Consider the following 23,067-nt stretch of genomic DNA (forward strand, 5'->3'; position numbering starts at 1 on the left):
AAAACAAAGATACAAAAAACCAACAGCAGCTCTCCAGCCCAAGAGTCTGTTCAACAACCTCTGCTTTTGCAGCTGGAGTCAGTCCAGGCTCTGCCCTCCCCGGCCAGGTGGGGAAAGGCCTTCCAGGACTCCCAGCCAAGATGGGTGCTTACTGCCAGTCAACCCTGCAATTTAATAGCTTTTGGGTTCTTTTTGTATTTCCCTTTTAATAATTTCTGTAGGCTTCCCTGCCAGTGTAACAATAGATTCCCAGTACACCTGGTGTCTTGTGGGAAGCTTGTGAAATTCTGCATAAAAGCATTGAGTTTACAGCTAAAATGGTTGTAACTCCTGGAGAGTTGCCCGATCTTTCCATTTCCAAGAGCAGCACTTATGCGTCTGGCTGTGGCTCTTGGGAAGGAAGAGCCGACCCTGGAGAATGAACCCTCCTCTAAGGGTGGGTAGCTTTCCTAGATCAGGAGCGACTGAATGCTGCCGCTCCCGTGGCCAGAACAGAGCTACACAAGGGGAGGCCTTCTGCCTCTTGGCTCTGGATGGGAGGGAGCACATCCTGGCCTCTGATGTGCAGGAGATCCTGATGGCCCTGCACACATCCAGTGTGCCATTCCTTCCCCCTGTCGGACTTTGGGTAGGGGGAAAGGAGGACCTCTCTTGAGCCCTGTGAAAGATGGAATTACCCTTTGGGATGAAGCTGGGGTCTAATCACAGTGTGACAGGAGCCTTCTGAATGATACATGACTCCTCACAGATGAAAAGAGTTGATGAAAGAAGCATTTGACCAAGGAGAGAGAACCCCAGGGGTTCCAGCCCTGGCCCAGGCTGCCACCCATCTGAGGATGCATTCAAGATTACATTGCTGCCACCCCCACTGCACCCCAAATCAGTGTATTTTAAGAGCAGTTGTCATAGCTATTTTCTATTGAAGGAAAAATCGCCCAAATTCCTAAATGGTACCTCAGCAGCAAAGTTATCCTAATTACTCAGTTGCATTAGCTGCTATGTTCATACGTTCATGTGAACAAGCCCATGTTGTATGAAGTTAATTCCCCACCCTTTTGTTGTAGCTGTTGCATTAGCAACATCATCCAGGCCACATAAAAAGTATTTGTCAGTCTTGCCATGAGCTACTGATAAAAACAGTGACAGCCACTCACGCAGCATCTACGTACGAGGAACAGCTGGCTGTCTCTGTCCTACTTACAGACAGCAACAAGCAACAACCAGTTTGTCATTCTAGTCCACAGCAACCAAAACAAAAGTCTGCATCAGCTGAAAGAAATATGATGCAAGTCTCCAGTACCTCTTAGTAATATCACTTAATTTAGAAAAGGCTGCCATTTCCACAGAAGAAACCTAACAGCAATTTAAAAGCAAAGAAAGGATGTGAAAAAGCTTAAAAAACAACAACCAGCCTGCACCATGTTCACTGCTATTAGGGATGGGCAAATCTGTCCATTTTAGTTTCACATTTTACCAGTCTTCTACTTAGTTCTCCACATGAGTTTACAGAAAACTTTTAAGTCTTTATGAAAATTCATCAGTATTTTAGTGCAAACGTTTTTCAAATATTATTTTTGTGTGTGCAATTCTGCCTTATGCACACATTTCTGTAATGCATATTTCCCCTAATACTTATGTTTTCCCCAATACGTGTTTTTATATATAGTTAGCCTCACATAACTAAGCACTTCTCTAACTGCAAAAGTTTCCAAAACGGAGCTGGGGGGGGGGGGGATTCCAGAGCCTGACATCTCTGATGCATTTGTGATTTCTTTCTTTTTTTCCTGAAGAATAGCCCAGGAACTTTTCATGAATGTTTAATTGTGAGAAACAGCTGGGGGCAAAATAATTTCCCAGATGCAAGAAAGTATTGCTTGGCCACTTTGTGAAGTGCTCAGATTTTATATCTAAGCAAAGCTCTGCTGCATAGCTGAGATTGTCCCTGACCTCAAGCTGAGGTTTGGCGGTGCAGCACGAGGTCACAGACATGATGCCAGAGGAACAGAGTGCTGTTCACCACAATCTTTGAGATTTGTATATTTCGGCTTACACCATGTCTCAGCATAATTTCACCAACTGAACATTTCCTGTTCCCTGCCTCACAGCACAGACTGCTGGCATAGGTGGGGATAATGAGGCCAAGACATGAGATAAGTCTAACTACAGTGGTACCTTAGTTTCCAACTGTTTTGGATTACAACCGTTTTGGATTACAGCCACGTCAAACCCGGAAGTGCTTGTCCCTTTTTTTGGATTACAACCCCCTTTTTTTTAAATTACAACCCAATTTTTTTCTGGAGGCCCCATTGGCGAAAGTATGCCTTGGGTTACAACCTGTTTTGGTTTACAACCGGACCTCCGGAAGAGATTATGGTTGTAAACCAAAGTACCACTGTACAGTGGAACCTTGGGTTACTTACTGTCCTCCTTACGAACACTTCAGATTATGAGCTCCACTAACCCGGAAGTAGGTGTTCCGGGTAGCAAACTTTGCCCCGGGATGCAAGAGGAAGTCGCACACCGGCGGCGCAGCAGGAAGCCCCATTAGCAAAAGTGCGCCTCAGGTTAAGAATGGTTTCGGATTAAGAATGGACCTCCAGAACAAATTAAGTTCGTAAACGGAGGTAACACCATAGTTCCAGACCCTTGATCATCTTGGTTCTAGCCTTAGTAAGACTGCTGTGGGCACCTATTTGTCAGGGCACATAGTGTGTAGCACCTCATTTTCTGAAAAGGATGGATCTGAATGGATGGGTGCTTATTCACAGCTGCAATCCCTGTGCTAGCTGCTCCTCTGAGCAATGTGCTATCTGCTGAAAAACATTTCACTGCTTGTAAAATCCATTCCCACATGGACAGTACCTGCTCCGGCATCACAGTGAAACATACTTATTCCTGTTCATTAGAAAAGGAAAGAGCAGAGATTTTATCCCTCACATCAGTCTAATGAAGGAGATTAGACCTAGTGTCACCACAGCAGTAAGGTAAAAGTGTCACTTCCATAGTTACAAGATTCTGGACAGAGAAAAGAAAGTATTTCTTTACTCAGCATACAGTTAAACTATGGAACTCACTCACACAGGAGACAGAGATAGCGACCAGCCTAGATGGCTTTCAAATAGGATTACAGAAATTCAAGGAGGAGAGCGCTATCAAGCCACAACTGCTATGCTCTGCCACCACAGCTGCAGGCAACAATGCTTCTGAATATCAGTTGCTGGAAACCACAGAAGGGGAGAGTAGTCCTGTACTTGAATCCTGCTGGTGGGTTTCCTACAGGCATCTGGTAGGTCATTGTGAAATCAGGTTGCTGGCCTAGACAGGTTATTGGCCTGATCCAGCCGACTCTGTTTATGATCTTATGCTCCACAGAAATAATCAATCATACAGTCTGAGTGGGAGTTTTGTTTCTAATTGAAAAGTTAATGAAATTTAGCACAATCATAATTGCTATCATAGGAGTACGAAGCCTTTACATACAAACAAATTTTTGGAGCCAAGTGAGGATTCCCAGGTAAGATCCTCCCTCTATTGTGTGGGCAGGTAATCCCTCCCCTACCTGGCCTGGTCTCCTTGGCAACGCTTCCCCCAGGTGGGATTGGACAACTGACTGAGGTAGGCAGAGACCTCCAGGTATCCCACCTGAGGGAAGGCAAAGCCAAGCCTATGCTGTTGGAGCCGCTCCAGATCTAGGGGCTGCGCGCGTCCACGCAAAGGGCGCCCCCCGTTTTAAGCGTGGAGTGGTCATTACATACAATCAAAATTCCCCAGAAATCAATTTAGGATTGAAACAGAACCATCTCTGGGGTATAGCACAATCTCCTCAGTGGTACACAGCAAAAAAAAAAATGTTTTAAGAAAAACAAAATAAACGTTGCAGAGTTCCCGAAAGGTAAAAATCAAAGCACAGTTAAGAGAATCGCATTTGTAACCTTGGGGAAACTTTCAAAAATTTCACAGCAGAGTTAAGTGCAATTTTTAACGTGTTAACAGTAAAATAACAACCCAGCAAATACAGTTTAAATTCTTTTCTGTTTCAGAATGCATAGATAAACTAAGAAACTTAATCTATTCAGTTCAGTTTATTGTGTTTTACGGAATATCAACAGCTTATGTAAAAAAAAGTTAAATCTTTCATTCTAATTCATTATTATTATTATTATTATTATTATTATTATTATTATTATTATTTTGTTGAGATTTTCAGTTATACATTTTACACAATAAAATACCCACCAATAAAATAGTACATTTGTTTACTTCCCTTCTCCTTCTTCCATTGTTCTTTTAATTTTCCCATTATTACCGCGTACTCTGTTCCAACCATCCAATTCTTAACAACGTTTAAAGGATGAACTTCCCCAATGGGTTGTTTAGCAACCTCTTTTCTAGCAGCAGCTAGTAATAGCATGATTTTTAAAAATATAATTTAGCTCTTGCACTGAAATATATTTCAGTTGTTATAACATATGCTTTTTGTTTATCTAGGTTTTTTTAAGGCAAAGAAATGCACTCCAAACAAAAAAATCATAGCCAAGGAAACATGGGATTTCTGATGAATTTCAGTATCTAGTCATTGAAATTTAGCTTCTCTATGATGGGGGGGGGGAGGGGAGAGACACTAATATCCCAAAACTAGGGAGGGGGGAACTGGAGGCAAAGTGGCAACTGATATGCCTGCTCTATGCACTTGATTGACTTTACAAGAAATTACCTGATCTTAATGGGCTAATTACATTGCTTCCCAAGCACCTGCCATGGGAATTAGTCAAGCGCCTTGTAATCTAATACCCAGTACAAAGAGCACGGAAAACACCATGCAAACATCTTCACTGACAAAAGGGGAGGTTTGATGCTTTCTGTACCCATGTGATGGCAAGTGTTGTGGCCATGCAAGTCAGACTCTATTAGACAGGTCTAAGTTGTTTAGTGATCTTCTTGCCACTTCACCTGATGGCTGATATATTAAAAACACAGGTCTGACTCACTGCTGCTGTCTCCACAGAGCTTTGTTCCTACAAAGTAAACAGTTTTCTGCACATCTCTTGAGGGTTCTAAGTACAGATGTTGCATTCTACAGGTAAGGTGCTGCTTTATCAATTTAATGTCACCCCGTATGGGAATAGCGTTAATTATAAGACTAGCAAAACCTTCCAGGTGGCCAAAACTGTTGCATCATGTTACATTTATCTCATGTATATAACCTGTTTTCCACACTGTCTCAAGGTTTCGGGAAGGCTTGTAGTCTCCCACGTCCTGTTAACTCTTGCATTTCAGCATTTCAGCCAGACATCTAAAGGCTACAATTTCCACTCCAAAAAGACAGCTGATTGAAACAAATGGGATTACACTGTGCACTAGAATTCATGTTTCTGGCCAAAGTAACCGCTTCAGTCGCTAAATGTTCCCAACACGTTGACACACTGTTTACAGAATTGTTTGGGAGTGGGGGAGAAGAGTTTATAATATCTTAATAGCCACATTCTGAGGAGTAATTGAAACAAGTTCCTATTTTTTAAATCATAAACCAGGATTCAAAGGGAACAAATAAATTATTACCCAACCCATTCGTCATCAGCAACCGTCTCAAATGAAATAAATTACTTTGGGGGGGGGGGGAAGAATCTGGGAAAATTCACACCACTCATCTCTTAATAAATTTAAGACTGTTGATAAACTGCAACTTAGAAAGGAAGGAAAAAGTCAGAATGTTCAATATACTCACCCAGGGGTCACACAATATACTGTAGGGATATAGCACTGTGGAATTAATACAGGAAACTTTTAACTTACACCCAAATTGCATCTTGGGAATAAGGCCTATTGGGAGATGCGCTGGCAATTGTACAAAGCATTTCAGCTGTTAATATGAAAATGGAGAACAACCATAGGAGGCCAGCTACTGATGTTTTTCTACCTCTTTGAAATTATACCCTGCTGCTCACTTTTCCAAGCTATGCAGGGGAGATGATTCTATCCGCCTTTACAGATTCAAACAGCCATGATCCAGAGGCAGAGAAAACTGCCTTAAGATATCACACTATAGGATGCAAGTTACAATGGAGCAGGTGTCTTTTGAATAAACATATGTACTGAGCACAAATGCTAACTGCGCAAGTCCATGTCAAAAAGGCATGAAGTATAGGGGGGAAAGTAGCCCCACACACCACAGGGGAACAAGTCCACTGGTGCCACAGAGCAGGAGAGCGGGAGACATCCTTAAAAGAAAGTCAACACAATTTGACCTATGCTCTTCGGGGGTATTCTGTGCACATGAATATCTATCTTTTTTAAATGAAGATTTCTATCCCAGTTTGCATCTGTATTTGAACTATTTTTAACCGTTTTCATCTGTAGAAGTGTTTTTGATTGTTTGTAACTGGTATTATATGTGGAATTGTTTTTTAAATGAAAACTATTTTTCATTGTTCTTACAATCATTTTGTGGTTGTAACTAACCTAGCCTAATAATGTCTCCATTGTTGTTGTTGTTGTTTAGTCGTTTAGTCGTGTCTGACTCTTCGTGACCCCATGGACCAGAGCACGCCAGGCACTCCTGTCTTCCACTGCCTCCTGCAGTTTGGTCAGACTCATGCTGGGAGCTTCGAGAACACTGTCCAACTATCTCATCCTCTGTCGTCCCCTTCTCCTTGTGCCCTCCATCTTTCCCAACATCAGGGTCTTTTCCAGGGAGTCTTCTCTTCTCATGAGGTGGCCAAAGTACTGGAGTGTCAGCTTCACAATCTGTCCTTCCAGTGAGCACTCAGGGCTGATTTCCTTAAGAATGGAGAGGTTTGATCTTCTTGCAGTCCATGGGACTCTCAAGAGTCTCCTCCAGCACCATAATGTCTCCATTGCACTTAATAAACACTTTTTGTAAAATAAAGTATAGACCTCGGCAACAGTATCAGGTCTGTACAAGAAGAGGCCTGCTGGATCAGACCAAAGGCCTATATAGTCCAGCATTGTGTATTCCGCACTGGCCAGTCAGATGCCTCTTATGTGAAGTCCACAAGCAGGGGATGAGGGCAATATCCCTCTGCTGCTATTGTTTCCCAGTGAAAGGCATTCAGAGGCATGCTGTCTCTGATCCTGTAGACAGCATGTAGCCTTCATGACTAATACAGCTTATCCATGCCCTTTTCAAAATTTTGTCAATATTATTCTCTTTTTTAATTATTAAAAGGTACTTAGGCATCAATGACTAGTAGCCACTGATAGCATTGTTCTCCAGCTTCCCCATCCCCTTTCTATCTTGATCCAGGCTGAAGTTCTTGAGAACCTGAAAGCTGACTTGCTTGCTATTTTGTGATACTTGATTGATTATATTATTATTATTATTTCAAAAAACAAACCATTATCCTGTTCTTATCTTATGAAAAGTAAAAGCTCAAAGTGTTGCTGAAAGCAGCACACCTGTGTGTCTACAGTATGGAGCATAAATAATAAATACCAAGGGGAGAGATCAACCTTATCTAATCTAGGATGAATAGGACTCTATCGCTGCAATTTATGGCAAAAAGTTCTTCTTACAAAGAAATCCCACATACATTTTTTTTTGTAATTTAATTCGATGAGAATGCAGCTGTATTTTAGTTCATGAGTTCTTTCATTCCAACCTATATTTTAGTTGTTAAACTGATCTGTTCCTAACTAGCATTTACAGAAACAAGAAAAATGACATACTCCACTGTGCAGCATATTTGCAAATAATCTCTGAGTCTGGGAAAAACATAGGGCTTTGCTTATTGTTAACTTAAAGTGTTTCTGTATAGAGATGTCAGGTTATGATTACCATCAATTTGAAGACATCTAAATTCTGGATATAGGGACAATGGCACAGAAAGATTGGAGCAGAGCAATATGTCAGGTTATTTTTTCATACAGCTGAGTCAATGAAGCACATGGTTTATAAAACAGTAAAGAAGTTAAATATACATCTCTAGCATCTATTTTAAGTTATCAGCTGCCAATAAAAGAAAATTATTATCTCCACAAAACAAAAAATGCCACAAATGTATTGTGTATTTGCATATGCATATGTAGAGGATCTTTTCTCAGCTGCCAAGAGGCAATTCACATGCACACAAAAACACAAAAACACAAGAGCCTTGCTGGATCAGGCCAATGGCCTGTTCTATTGTTCCCACAGTGGCCAAACAGATGCCTACAGGAAGTCCAAAAGCAAGACCTGAGTGCAGCAGCACTCTCCCCAACGTAATTTCCAGCAACTGGCATTCAGAGGCATCTCACCTCTGACAGTGGAGACAGAATATAGCCATTGTGGCTAGTAGCCATTATCTTCCATGAATTTGTCAAATCCTCTTCTCAACTCATTCAGGTTGATGGCCATCACTGCCTCTTGCCAGAGAGAATTCCAAAGTTTAACTATACACTGTGTGAGGAAGTATCTTTTTGTGAGGAGAAACTGGGGTCTTCAGGCAAACTAATTTCAGTCTATTTCAATCCAATTAAGATGGGATGAACGGAAACAACGCCATGCCCCAGAACAAGGCCTTCCTCTTCTCTTCCAAGAAACAAATATTCAGCAATAAGGAACTGAAACTCCCCCCCTAACTATTTTCTAAATATGCATGCATCAAAAAGGTAGGAGGTAACTGGAAGGCACTGAAGATCATCAGCCGTGGGTAGTGCAGGTGTTTGCTCTCCCCTTCTCCTTACAGAGTCGACCCTCTGCCCAGTCTGTTCCACACTCCATGTAGATACACACCCTTTGACTACTCCCCTCCTTTCCCTCTCCCCTTCTTTTAAAAGAGAAGGTTTCACCTGAGTCTTTTGTTGCCGTTATCTCAAGATGACGCCCCAACTGCCTTTGCAAAGATAATCATGTAAGAGGAGTAACATACTAGCAAAGTAACCAACAGCTTTACATCTCACTCCCAGTAACGTTATCTTGATAGACGTTGGGCTTATGTGGCATTAGTCCTGTGCTCAAAGGGTTCAGCAACTCATTATAAAAAGAGGTAACATACAACTGGCACCAACTTTTATCTCCTTACTTTTATTATCTGATAACTTTTTCAACATTTGGTCACCCTAACCACCAACAGCCAGCTTATCAAGTGAGGCCTATGTTACATCCATGGTAACTGCCTCCTCAGGAGAGTATGAAATTCATCTCTTTAAAAAATCCAGAATGGTCAGGGATGTGGGGCTCACCCAGAAGCCTTGTTCATCAATGTGTGCTTTAAGACCAGCAAATTATGTTACTAGTAATCCTCCTGCTAAGAAGAGTAACATAAAAACAAGCTGGATTAGGATCCTTCCTAGCTACATCATCATGGTGTCCATTATTATTAATTGATTTATATAACACCATCCATCCTTGGGTGTTTGCCCAATATAGTTTCCAGGCTTTTTCAAAGCCAGTACAAAACAGCCTTATTCCCTCTGTGTCTCCCAGTGTAATTCATCCTCATTCATTATTTGGCGGCTGTGTGAACAGGTGCAGAGCAGAAAAAGTGAACCTTATACCTTCATTACCACACTGTTTTGTCTTGAAGTCTCCTTTGGTTACGCAAGCATGAAATAGGCATTTGAATTTGTCCAAGTGCAGACGTTTAAACATATTACAAAGGAAGTTGAAGTGTACATTATTAGAAAGTAAACCATAAATGGCAAATATCCTGAAAAACAAAAGAGCTGTAGGAAGACAATTCCAATCCTGTCCAGAGGTATGGAAGAAGTTTGATAATGAAGTATGAAAAAAGGAGTAGTCTAAGTCAACTCCACTCACTATTTTATAGTTAGAAATCTTGGATAATGACCTTCAGCATCACTATTCTTCCCAGTGAAGTATGATGCCCATTGAATAAATATTATTTAGGTTTGAAAGGCAACACCTGAAAGTCTCTTACCAAATGCATATAAGCTTTCAAATTCTCTGCCTACTTGAGAAAGCAAGGCCAAACACTCTCACCAAATGGATCATTCCTACAACTCTTTCTATGCCATTCCAAGGGATTGCATCTATCCAGGAAGATAGCCTCATCTTGCATGATCATCTACTCCTAAGTACACAGATAACACCTCTGGTTGCATTTTTAAAGGTGTGTTTGCATCAATTGGGAATTACGCCAATCTGATGTAGCTGAGAGTCATTTGATCTGTAGACTTTGAAGCTTCTGCTTCAAAGAGAGATGTTAGAAGTGTGGGCTTGAACATATTTATATTAAAATTTAGATTTCAATGTAAGCCAGGTTATTTATTAATAAGGAGACACCTAGTATTACTGATTTCTTTTAAAAAACAAACAAATAAATATAATCCAATTCATCCAATTCACATTTCTAAAATACAATTTATGTATTTTTAATTAAAAAAACAAACAAACAGTTTTATGGGTCAAAAGTTTGCAACCCATTTTTCTCATAGCACATGTGATTACAGCATGCATTACATTTGTTTCTAGACCCTGAAGTTTTGCTTGAGTAATTTCATAGGCAGTTAATAATACATATACTTAGTACACCAATATTTCTATTCTTCCAACTTTATCACTTGTTTAACTTCTTAAACTGCAATCTCCCTGCATTTTTTTTATTTCCCAAGCTCTACAACATTATGGCATACACTCTGCATAAAAACAGATGAAGTGGAAACCAATAACGTTTTGATGGTATGCAATTATCCACTTACGAGCTGAATCCTATAGTATTTACTCAAGATAGAATTCTGTTAGATGCATCCCCCTCTCTGGACTTCAAACCTTTAAAGAGTTTCTATTGAACTTGTCCTTGGGATAACACACTGCAACCTTGTATATATTAATGACTCTCAAAGGAACGCACTATCAATACTGGTCACAAACCAGAGAACCATGCAACTAGCTATGCCCAAACAGCAAAGGTTTTGGATATCATTCTTGAATAGTTAAACTTCTCCCCTCAGTTACATAGTGAAATGATGATAGATGCAGGTCACAGCATGAAAAGGCTGCTTCCTCCTTCATGGGCAGGGGGGAGTCAAAGTTCTTTATGAGTGCATGGATTGGTTAGTAGATAGTGATGGCTGTCACCAGCTCATAAGAAATGCTCATTCAAAATTCACAACACTCAAAATAAAGTATGCTATCAAATTAAATTTTTTGAAACTATTGTTATGGATTAAAACAATCTGTGGGCAAATGTCCGATCCCAACTAATCTTCTATGGGTTTGCTATATGGATGATTCATCTGAACCAAATACAGTCAAACCTCGGTTGTCAAACGTAATCCGTTCCGGAAGACTGTTCGACTTCCGAAACATTCGACAACCAAGGTGCAGCTTCTGATTGGTTGCAAGAGCTTCTTGCACTCAAGCGGAAGCTGCATCGGACGTTCGGGTTCCAAAAAATGTTCGAAAATCGGAGCATTTACTTCCGGGTTTTAGGTGTTTGGAAGCTGAAATGTAAGATAACAGAGGTGTTCAGGAACCAAGATTTGACTGTAGCAGCTATATGGCTGAGATAGTAGACTGAAACAAATGTGTGTGAATGTTTTGCATATAACATGTTATATTATATATTATGTTTTATACGTATATATATATATATATCTCAATCAGTGCATCAGAAGCCTTTTGTAGAACTTTTCTAAAACAAGTGCAAGCTAGATATTTATGTTATTATTCCTTCCAGCAGCTATTGAAGCATTCGTAAATGTTAAATTAAATTATTTATTTAGGGCATTCCCCAAACACCTTGAGGAATCCCTTTATTTCTACAGGAGGAACAAAGACATTATTTGTTTTGTTGATTATTTCAGGGTGGAATATAATACTAATACTCGTTGGTAACTGAAATAACCACACGTGCGTTCATCCCAATATTCCAAGTGTTTGTCGACCCACAAAAGTAAGCATACAGAAAGTGCTGTCATTCATTGACACTACAGACAGTGCTTTTTTCAGTGGGTACTCACAGATATGCAGTACCATCACCTCTTTTGGGGTTAAAAAGTATGGCATTTATGAAACAACCTCATGGTGAGTACCAGCACCTATTTTTCTAGGAAAAAAGCACTGACTACAAATACCTGGCAGGATTAATGGTGTCTCATGATGGTATGACTGCTAACAGTATCAATGTATCTCTATAGTGCGTAGCTCACCTGTGGATGATGTTCCTGCTCTGGAGATAGTCCAGTGCCAATGCTAGTTCACAGATGAACAGCTTCACAGTGCTCTCTTGGAAGCGGACATTTTGCTGCAGGTGGTAACGCAAGTCTCCTCCAAGAAGCAGATCAACCACCATAAACATGTCTTCCTCATCCTGGAATGAATACCTGGAACAAGATGCCAGCACACAAAGGACACACAGCTTGATTAGTGCAGTAGAATTAGAAGCATGTATGATGAGATCTATGACTCTGCCTGGAGTCAGACTTCCTCTTGGTCAATGCAAAACACAACCCTAAGTCAAGAACTGGGGTTAGTAGTGTCGTGCTTGCACAGCAAAATATCTTAAGGTTTGAGCTATTCTGGGTATGTTGGACAATTAATAGGACATGTGGCCAAAGTTTCATTTCCATAATTCTTCTAGACATTGAACCCCCTTCCCTTTTCTCGTGTGTGGGTGGGGGGGAGGAGTCCAACAATAAGGCTTATTCAAGGACACATGAAATACAAACAAAAGTATGAAAATGAAAACAGCAACTGTGTTGGACAAGAAGTGGGAAACAAGGAAAGTAGCAGAGAGACGCACAACTGGTAGCAAACAAAAACAGAAGGCACTCCCAAGCCCTTTATTCAATGCCTTCTAGCTAGAACTCTAACCTCTAGTTACAAGGGTTCAAGGCTGTCTAGAAATATCACTCTCTAGTTCTGAATTCCTCCCTCCCTTAACCCCTAATGTGTGGAGGCTCCCTGGGGTTACAAAGGAAATGCACTTGACACCTGCTCAAGGGGACCTCCATCTATTCCTAGTTGATGCATTCGAAAGTTATGCCCTGGCACTGCAAATAAATGGCAGGGCTGAGCCCCAGCACAAATTAAGCCTCCACCCCCAACATTTTCATATTGCCTTCGAAATTTCCCTCCCAAGACTTTTCTGCTTGACTTCGTTTAAATAACAGCGAGTTAAATGTGGGCTCAAGAAATCAATACGTTTTAGACTTGGAGCAGTCAATGCTCTTGAATACAGAGAGGAAAATTAGCTGCTTTTGTGCCAAAAGATTCCCTGAGGTGCCAGCATAATTAAATACAAGGTAAAATCACATCATCTCTAAGTCAATGGACAAAGAAAGATGCATGAATATAAGCAAGCAGCACAGAAGACAACCATGCATGTCTTTGACAGTCTATAAGATGCAGGAACATTAAGACAACCCCTTCACAAAAAGCAAGAGTGCCCAGACCCACCTAAATATTTTGTTCCCATATCTTCTCTTTTGGGGCAGGCCCATACCTGAGTGCTAGGGGTTACAGTGTGCATACAGAAGGTCCCCGGTTCAATATCCAGATAGGGCTGGGAAAAGAGTCCTCTGAAATCCTGGAGAACTGTTGCCAGTCAGTGTACATAAGACTGAACTAGATGGACCAGCAGCCATCTAGTATGAGGCAGCTTCTTTTAGATTGAGCAAAAATAACCCACAGAAGCTTAGGAAATGGCACTTCTATATTTCGAGAATGAATTTGCAAATAGCTATTATGATTTTTTTCATAAATGTTTTGTCATCACCCCTTACCATTGAGATTTGGGGACAGATCCTAAAGAAATTTCCTTACTACCAGCTACTGTATGCTGAGCTGCAATGTGTGGACACAGCTACTGATTAATGTGAAATCTATGGCAATCATTCAAGCAGCTATATTAACACATATCTGTATACAAGGAGTGTTGCTGTTTTACAGCTCTCCAAGTTTCAGTCAAATGAGATTTCCAGAGTGACTTAAAAATCCTACTCAACAGAGAGGGATGAAATAAATCAATCTATTGAGCCGTTACTTGGTCGTAATGTTCTACACAGATTTCTCCATCATGCTAGGGGTGCAGGTGGACTGTGTTTAAAACAGAAAGAGAGAAAGAAAGAAAGAGAGCAAACAGCTCTAAAACAATTCTTTTTCTTATATGCAGGACTGAAAGGCAGCTGGGGATCAGCAAATTGGCATCAGAAATACAGTCAGTTCACCACTGCATAATCACAGTGAATAGCTTCTCCCCAGGTTGTCCTTTTGATTCCACCAGGATCACACAAAGAAAGAACCAGCCTTCAGAATTTCTCACGGAATGACAGGTTTATATGGCTTGGGTGGACTGCTTCAGCTGTTCCCATCTCCAGAAGCTGGCCCAAATGGGGGAATTTCAGTCCATGCTCCTGTCGTGCATATCTGCAGGGCTGACAGAACTCTACAGTCTGCATGTGGAGGACCTTCCATAGTGAGTATGATGGTAAGAGAGGGGGAAATAATGACTCTTCTTTGCATTTCTTTGTGTATTCCTGGTGGTTGTATGTATAAGTTACCCTGAAATGATTTGTATCCCTAAATATAGGATATAAAGAACAATGGTAAGGACAGCAACACCAGATACAGTGTCAATTATTATTATGTCAGGCCAGAAGACCAGGAATCTGCCATCTGGGAAGAAGGAAAAGGAAAAAGAGGAGAGAAAAAATTATCTGTTATATTGTACTCTATTTTTATTGTATCCATTTTACTGCAACTTTTTGTATCATTGTTGCTTGTTGTATCATTGCTGCTTGTTGTCATAATCTTTTGTAAACCATATGGTGTGGCTCTTCACCAAAGAGATATATTTATTGATGAATGAATGAATGAATATTCAATACAATACAATACAGTGCCAAGCTAGGTGAAAGCTACCAGCTGGTATTGCCCTTAGTTCAAGAAGTTCAGTCAATCAGGCAGGTCATACATTCTCTCATATGTAACATGGAAACTGGTCCAAGACGATGCTTAAAATCAGACTTTGGCGGGAGTTAAAATAGCTGAGAGATGAAATGTAAGTTTCCCCAAGTGAAATTACACCAATAATCTTAAAGACCACAATCATGGATCTACAAGTACAACTTAGGTTCAAAGACAAAAACTCAATTTTGACTTTATTTTGCAAGATGTAGCTTGTTAGAGAAACCCCCTATGATAAAATATTTGCTGACTGTTGCAGTTAACCTTCAGCCACTAGTTTCAGTAAATCTATATTTGTTAATACAAAGTTTTCACTTAGGAAACCTATCCTGAGAAAACCTACAATTATTATTCTGAACACACTCCTGCAAGGAGTAGAACACACAGGGAATAATATAACAACGGGGCTCCTGCAGGTCTCAGTGCAAGTGGACTTATAACAAATCATCAATGCAATCACTTTTGATGGTGCTTGTTAAAGGGGCAGCCACACCCTTGGCAGCTTACATCTCCCAGTTAACGTATTCCTCTTTCAAAACTGATCCAGACTATTATCTTTTTATAAATAAAACAAAACAAAACCCCAGACTGTATAAGGAGGCTGCTTAAAGGAAATGAACAATACAGAGGTGGCATCAGAGTAGTATTCAACATAAGTTGGGTAGTAGGGTAGTATTCAACATAAGACTAAGAAGGCTAAGAAGATCACTTTCTCCTTGCACAACAGAACTATCTCTCCCTCTCTTCCCTGCTGGAGCAACTTGGTGCTCGTGGAAAGGCTGTCTGCACATGTGCTGCTGAATCATTCTTTTTCAGCCAGTCTGCCAATGCAGACAGTGTGGGCACTACCATGCAGCAGCTTCAGGCGTTGTCTGTGTGTGTGAGTCTGGGAAGGAAGGAATCAGTGCCTGAATGGTGTATCAAGACTTTTTCAAGTGTTTACCCTTGTAGCCAGAGGGCATCATTGTCTTGGGGAAGCACTGAACACAGAGAAAAGGATCCCAGCTAATGAATGATATAGGAAACTGGAGCCTGAGCTGAACATTTTTGACAGAGTACAAACTTCTCACATGATTCTAACACCTCCGAAGTGATGTGGGGTACCCTGCTTGTTTGAAAGCACCTTCCCCAAAATCACCATCCTTGTGAAAAGCTTGCTCATTAGACAAGAAATATGTACCAGGACCCTGCACCATTGGACTGAACCATTTCCTGAAAATGTGAAGTGAGATATTCATTCATTTGCATCAATACTTCCTGTGAAGACAGCACATCTCCCAAGCTTTTACCACTGTCTTCCCATTCTTATTCCACAGGAGTACTAGCAACATCTGCTACAAATTGATCCATATTCAGGGCATGTAAGATAGACCCAGCTGGAGGATACACAGTTAGACTACGTTCTACGGTCAGAACAAGGGAAGAATCAACTTGAGCTAAGTTTTAACAATGTACCCTCTGGCCTGAGAGTCTCCCCTGACCCTAAGCTACTGGAAATCCCTATATAAACCTAAATAACTCTGCCAACAGACTTAAGACTGCACAGGCTGCAAGCTGGGCTTTTCTCCAAGAACTGTTGTGTTTGAGAAGGAATTAAAAACTTAGGGTGATATATGCAGATGCACTCAAAATCACTATTAACCTCCTTGCATTTGAGGCTATTTGGTAAGGGAAAATTAATCTCCCAGATTTTTTTTCTTTTTTCTTTTTGGTACTGACTGCCAAAGGCATATTATTAATAGTCTAGACCAATGGCTCAGAGAGGCAGATAAATTATTTATTTCCCTAGCTTAAGGAGCACCATAAGATGCCTTCATTTATCATGCAGTCTGCTTCTCAAGCATCCGTCACTAAACACTCAAGCAACACTTGTAGACAGCAACTCTCCTGTGATAAGCTATTACTTTCACTCTCTCCTTGCCTTGATGGGTTAAGCTGGTAAAAAAGAAGCTAAGGAAACTAACAAGCAGATAGATAGTTAAGTAAGCAAAGATAAGCAAAACCTTTCATGTGTAGAAAAGACCAATTATCAGAGTACAAAATTAGATGCAGCACTAAAATAATCTAACATATATCAAATCACTATTTGATGAGGAGAGGCAGAGTTTTTTGTGCGGCAGGAACACAGGCAGCAGAGGAGTTTAAATAGCCCCCATCCCCACCTAACAGGGGATCTCTTGTTTGATCCAGACTGGGAAACAGTTCTGCTTTGTAGTGGTATACATTTATTTGGAATTCCCTGATATTAATTTCCAGTTTTGCTTTGGTTTATTTGTTCCCCGTGGAAAGGAAGGGCCAAATTAGACAATACACTGTTCACATTAGTTGCTGTATGGTGACTTCTTAAAAATGTGAATAGCAAATGGGGGGGGGCATACTCCTCACTCCCAACTTTCTTTCTTTTTTAAATGTTGAGGCACAATTTTGCTGATTTGTTTTGTGAGAAACAAGCCTGCTCCTGCTTTCAGTGTTGTTGATTTTTAGCCAATGAATGAAGTCATAGGCAATGACTGGCATTTAGGAAAGCAAATCTAGTCAATCAAGCAAAGAGTAGGTTAGAGTGAATGACCCACTGTCTACAGAAGGAACTTCATGGTGGATTTTTAAATATCTTATGCTGGTCTTCCCTGGTGGAAGTTTTTATCAACCTGTGAGGGATTATTTAGCTGGGATTTCTGCATTGCAGCAGGTTGGACTAGATGACCCTTGGGGTCCCTTTCAACTCTACAATTCTTTAATAATTTTTATTACTGGCTTTTATATGTATTTGGTCAAAACAGAAGAGCAGGGTATAATTTAAAAACAACTTATTCCTTTGTCAGCTAATACTTTGGTACCTCTGGTGAAAAGACACTGAGATCTGTTTTATTACCATTACCCTGCAACAGGGTGATTTTGCTGGAGGTTATTTACCAATGCTCTACCAGTAAAACCACCTGAAAACAAAATAAAAAATTGCAAAATAATCTAATTCCCCATTACTTGAAATATTACTGTGGCTCTTAACCGAGTTTAGTGTCCATTGTTAGCAGAACCTTATTCCATCCTTCCTGTTTCAGGGCCACTGAAAGGGGGAAAACACACTAAATCAAAGAAAAAAGGAAGGATCAACATGCCTTATAAGTGTGCTGATTTCATTGTTGATGGCACGCAAGCTGCTGAAAATGAACTGTGCCCCCATCAAGTGTCCTCAGAGAAAGAACTGTTACAGACATTTCCCCAAGATATCGATCTGGTTTCAGAGTCTGCCCTGCAGCAGGGTGACTTGACCTTATTCAGGTGGCACCATGTGGGGACAGGGAGGAAACAGATAAAGGCAGGAATTGGTATCTGAAAGGTGCAGCGATGTCCCCAGTAGCAGGCAGTGTGGCTAGATGCCAAAGAAGGCAGGGTTCCTGAACCTTTACAGAGTTATGCAGAAGGCAGAATTTCAGAAATTATTAAAGATGCAGGAGCCCTGTTCCTTTTTGAAACTGACTTTGCTAATGGAATGAACAGGTGGAATTTGAGTTCTGCTATAGGCAGCAATATGCCTTGGGCCACGCCAATAAAAGTGGAACACTTCATCCAAGTTGTAGTGTAGTGGGCCAAATCTGCCTCAGTAGAGGAGAGACTTTGTGCTGCAGTGGTTGGAATGTTGGACTAGGTCCCGCAAAACCAGGATTCAAACCCCTGCTTGACCCTGAAGCTCACTGGATGTCCTTGGGCCAGTTACTTTACAAGCCTTTGCAATGAGGAGTCACCAGTCTTTTGGTGTCCATGGGCACATCTTTTGGGCCTCATGCACAGCACAACCTAATCTTTGTCAGATTCCAGCTCTCCTCAGCTGCATCACATAGCACAGAAAGCACAAAGAAATGGGGGAAATGGGCAGCAGAAAGCAAAGCAGAATGTTTATTAGGAATCTATTGTCAACTAGTGCTAGCCTGAATGATAGCTTGTTACAGTCTCTAAAATTATCACATGAAAATAATGACAAAGGTTTTGGGCAGGTGAGGAGATCCTAGCCACATCAACCCCTTCTCCAGACTTGTATAGATCACATGGAATTCCTTGAGACTATAATTTCAGGCTACAGATGGGAGACTATAAACTGGAATATTCTCCAAGAAACCAATGGAAAACCAGCAGTATAGGCAGGGGGCTCTATCTAAGCCTTCTCCCCAAAGGCACAAATTTTCCAGGTACGGGTAGTTGTTTTCAAAAGTGGAGTTCTTTTGCACTACCAAAGTATATTTCCTATTCAAAACAGTCACGGTCCTAGATCTAACACATCTGCTGTTGGGTCAAAATACTACATGTATTTATTTTACTGTGAAAGAAATAAAGGGCAAACAGCATGGCACTTCGATGCCTCAAGCCAGGAAGAATGAAGCCAGTTATAAAAGGAGCTGAACAGGGGGCTCTTTTATCCAGGCCCTGCCTAAGACACGAGTTTAAACCACAGGCAGTCCAGGGACCTGTTGTTTCTCTCAAAGGCCACTCAAAGAAAACTAGGTTATACGTAGAAAAGAAAAGAAAAAAGGGTCAGCCAGGCAACAAGTACTGTATTGTGGAAACCAATAATGGTAAATAAGGTTAAAGTGAAACAAACAGAACCAGGTTTCCAGAAAAGTGAAGGCAACCTCCTCCCAGGAAAATAATGGGAAATATGGTGCTCAGCTTACCACAAATTCACAAGGAAAGGGTGTTCCAATCCCTGCATGATCTGTAGCTCCTTGAAGACATTTCTCACTTCATTCCGTTCCACACATTTTTGCTTGTTCATATATTTCATGGCGTACATTTTCTTGGTGTCATTCTTCTGGACTATGCAAACCTAGCAAGGACAAACCAAGGCGGAAACATGGCGCAAACTGTGGGATATGTAGCGTCGCGTTGTGCTGAGGACATTCATGTATCCTACCCTAACTTAGCAATACACCTTTATCCTACCTTAACAATGTACATTGCTAAATTGCCGCCTCATTTTTCTAGATCCTGCTCTTCCCCACCATATACAAATGCACAGGCATGTTGATGAGAAGAGTCACCAACTAACTGGACATGTCACCACTGTAAATGAGTGGGACTAAGATGAAACTGTGTCCAATCCTTGGTTTATTAATTGGTCTGATGAACTATGTTTTCCCAAACTCACATTCTCATAGGCCTCACCCACCTCTCACCGTTCTTTAGCCTTCTTCGTCACATTATACCTATTCTTGATGGGCAAAGTGGCCCTGATAGCTTCCAGATACAGATCTTGACATAAAAATGAGAACTAATGAGAACACAGCAGCCTTAAAATCACATTAAAATCCCACACAAAAGGCATCTTAAGCACACTTCCTTTGGCAAAAAATGTAGAGGCTGAACAGGACCAGGCTCAAAGAACTAGGCTCGCACACCTCAAAAGGCATTGTGACTGTGCAAGAGAAGGGAGAGATGAGGCACAATGCCAGGGTGTCCTGAGTTGCTCTGGTGGAAAGCCTCCCTTTACCGGATGTTTACATATAAATTCAGCAGCTCTGGTTTTATCAATAAGAACAGTTTAATATCCTGTAATATAATTTGAAGATTCTGAGCATATGAGGGACAAGGCTCTAATTCTTCCTGACGGTCTGAGAGATAAGGCTCAGCTTGTAGACATTGACAATGCAATATTATCTAAAACCTGCTTACTTGCTGTCCACCTTGTTATTTTAAGAAGAATCTGTGGATAGCTATGGTCCCCACCACATGGAGAGATAGTTTTGTTTGCAAAAAAAACATACCTTTCCAAAGCTGCCTTTTCCAATGGCTCTCAAAATTTCAAAATGGTCGAAGGTGACTGTAAAGAAGAATAAAGGTTTTAAAAATAAAAGCCTCAGCTATTCAATATTTGAAATAACCAATTTCAGAATTATAATACAGCAGGGATAACCATTTGTTCCTTAGTAAGCAGGTCTAAACATTATATACTTCACTATTGCTTGAAATAATATTTTTGTTCTACATTTTTCAAAACTGATAAGATTCTATCTAATAGAATAAGTGCTCACTTTTTAAATGGAACCCTGTTTTATTACTATTTAAGGTAAGGGTATACAGAATGTAAAGAGCCATTTTCCCTCACATATTTAGCTCTCTTTTCCCATACCCCTCTTCCCACATGTAGGAATACCAAATAACAGTTATCTTTTTGGATTAAGTTCTGCTGCATTGGGATACTATAAACTTTCAAGTTACAAATGAATTTTATTTAGATAAAATGGTAGAGGAAACATTTCCTGCAATTTATATTGCAGGAACAAACCCCAGTAGAATCTGTAGATCATTTTGTTAAAAATTAGATTTTTATTTTTTTAAAGGCTGAATAAATCTGGCAAGGCAGCCCAAGGTAAGCATCTGTGCAAGCAAGATAATTCCAGGATTACATTTACATGCAAAACTGTGCTTCACCCTAAAATTTTAGTTTTTAGTTGTTGTTTTAAATCAACATATAACAAACTAATGTAATAGCTTCAAAATCTGAACTTTTGTACTTTTGTTTCCTGCTCTCTTTCCGTGCTCCCACAGTGCCACTGTAACATGGTTTACCATTATGTCCTTGTGCCATTACACGGCTTTTTCTGCCCTATCCCAAATAATTTTAAGCAGCCATCGGATACCAACCCACCATTCTTGAAATCTCATAAGTGGTTCTAGCAAGGCAGTACAGCTGCAATTCCTAAATCACTATCTTTGAATTCTGCTCATACTAGCTCAAGTCCTCAGATGGAGATCAGGCAGCCCTAAAGCCACAGAACTATTAGTGAAAAAATGATAATAATGAGAGCAGTCCAGTTGTCATACCGGGCACAAACGTAATAGCACTTAAACCTCATTAGGGGGCTGATTGGAAGCACCAATTCAAGGCTGTGGATTACTAACAGCGGCGGCTTTAATGATTGTGACCCCAGAACTGTCAGGTAATGCCAAAGTGACAGAGCCTGAAATTACAACATTTGCCTCATCCATCTGTACATTTCTAACCAATTAAGAAGCAGAAGGAAATAGACCATGTGTATGACCTGCTTTTGCCCGAAACCCCCTCCTGCAACAAGGGACAATACAGTTCAGAAAAGATGTCTGTAAAGTGTGATAGGGAACAGAGGATACAGTGAACAAGACAGCTTATTCTAGCTAGTCAGCCAGTACAAAGTATTCTAAACCATCTATGAACTGAATGGGGGGGGGGGTATTTGTGAGGGAACCTGCCAATGTATATAGCTTTTGAGAACCAAGTTTGGAGTCATGGGAGAGAGCTAGGCTAAAGACCCAAATGGCATGCGATTACCTCTGTGTCCCTCTGTCTTTCTCTCTGTCTCTCTCTCAGCCATCCTACTTATAATAGAACTGAAATATCAAGCCACCATTCTGATTCCTTATAACCTGTAGGGAGCCCACTGTTGTGATTTTGAATAGCAACCAGGAATCTTGACAGGAACATCTGTGGATATTCTGTCCAAGTCACAGGTTCTGACACCAATATGCAGCCTGTCAGCCAGAAGCTCCTTGAACAGAGTCTCAAAAAATGAAGCCATTCCTCCCTCCCACAATATAGCACCCTTTGAACAAGATTCCCTGTGATACTGGCTTTCTTAACACCAAGGACCAGATCCAACAGGCGGCCATTTCCTTTTTCTGCAAAGCCTTTTTTAATAAAGCCCCTTGCGCCAAATTTGTGGTGCGCAAGGCTGTGGTAGGCTGGGCACTCTATCCCCTGGGGTAAGGAAGCCTATAACTTTTGATTTGCTGACCAGCATGCGCTCAAAGTTGAGGAGCATTTGCTGGTTCAAATATGAAGCACGGCGTTTTTCAGCCGCCTTTTCTTTATCCTTTTTTGGCGGCCCGAGGGTAGGTGAGGTGGTATTGGAGTTCACCCGCGGCAGAGAGTCAAGGGGACTGCTTTTGCAGGACGTAACTCTATCCCCTTCGGAGGTGGTCCTGTTTATCTGGAATTCGAAGACAGACCAGTTAGGCAGGGGTGTCACTCTTAGGGTGCCTGCCACTGGAAATAAGGGTCCTTCGCCAGTTAAGGATACCTCCAGGTATTTGGATCACGGGGGGAGGGTCCATTCCTTTTTCATGAGGATGGTGCCCCGTTGGCTAGGCATCAATTTGCTAAGGTGATGCGGTAAGCGATTGCAGCTTGTGGTTTGAAAGCAGCAGGTTACGCCCCTCATTCTTCCGCA

At 41.0% G+C, this 23,067-nt stretch overlaps 1 protein-coding gene across 4 annotated transcripts in view; it reads right to left on the minus strand.

Moving 5' to 3' along the window:
- STK32A (serine/threonine kinase 32A) overlaps nt 1-23,067 on the minus strand; it is a 73,144-nt gene that overhangs the window by 27,587 nt on the left and 22,490 nt on the right. For all 4 annotated transcript variants that reach the window (XM_082213504.1, XM_082213506.1, XM_082213505.1 and 1 more), the window contains exons 3-5: nt 20,626-20,681; nt 19,537-19,688; nt 12,112-12,285 (exon numbers count right to left, since the gene is read on the minus strand). In XM_082213504.1, the coding sequence (XP_082069630.1) occupies nt 12,112-12,285; nt 19,537-19,688; nt 20,626-20,681 (382 nt within the window). The remainder of the gene's footprint in view (nt 1-12,111; nt 12,286-19,536; nt 19,689-20,625; nt 20,682-23,067) is intronic.

The sequence above is a fragment of the Podarcis vaucheri genome, assembly GCF_965113315.1.
Source record: "Podarcis vaucheri genome assembly, chromosome: 2".
NCBI lineage: Eukaryota > Metazoa > Chordata > Lepidosauria > Squamata > Lacertidae > Podarcis > Podarcis vaucheri.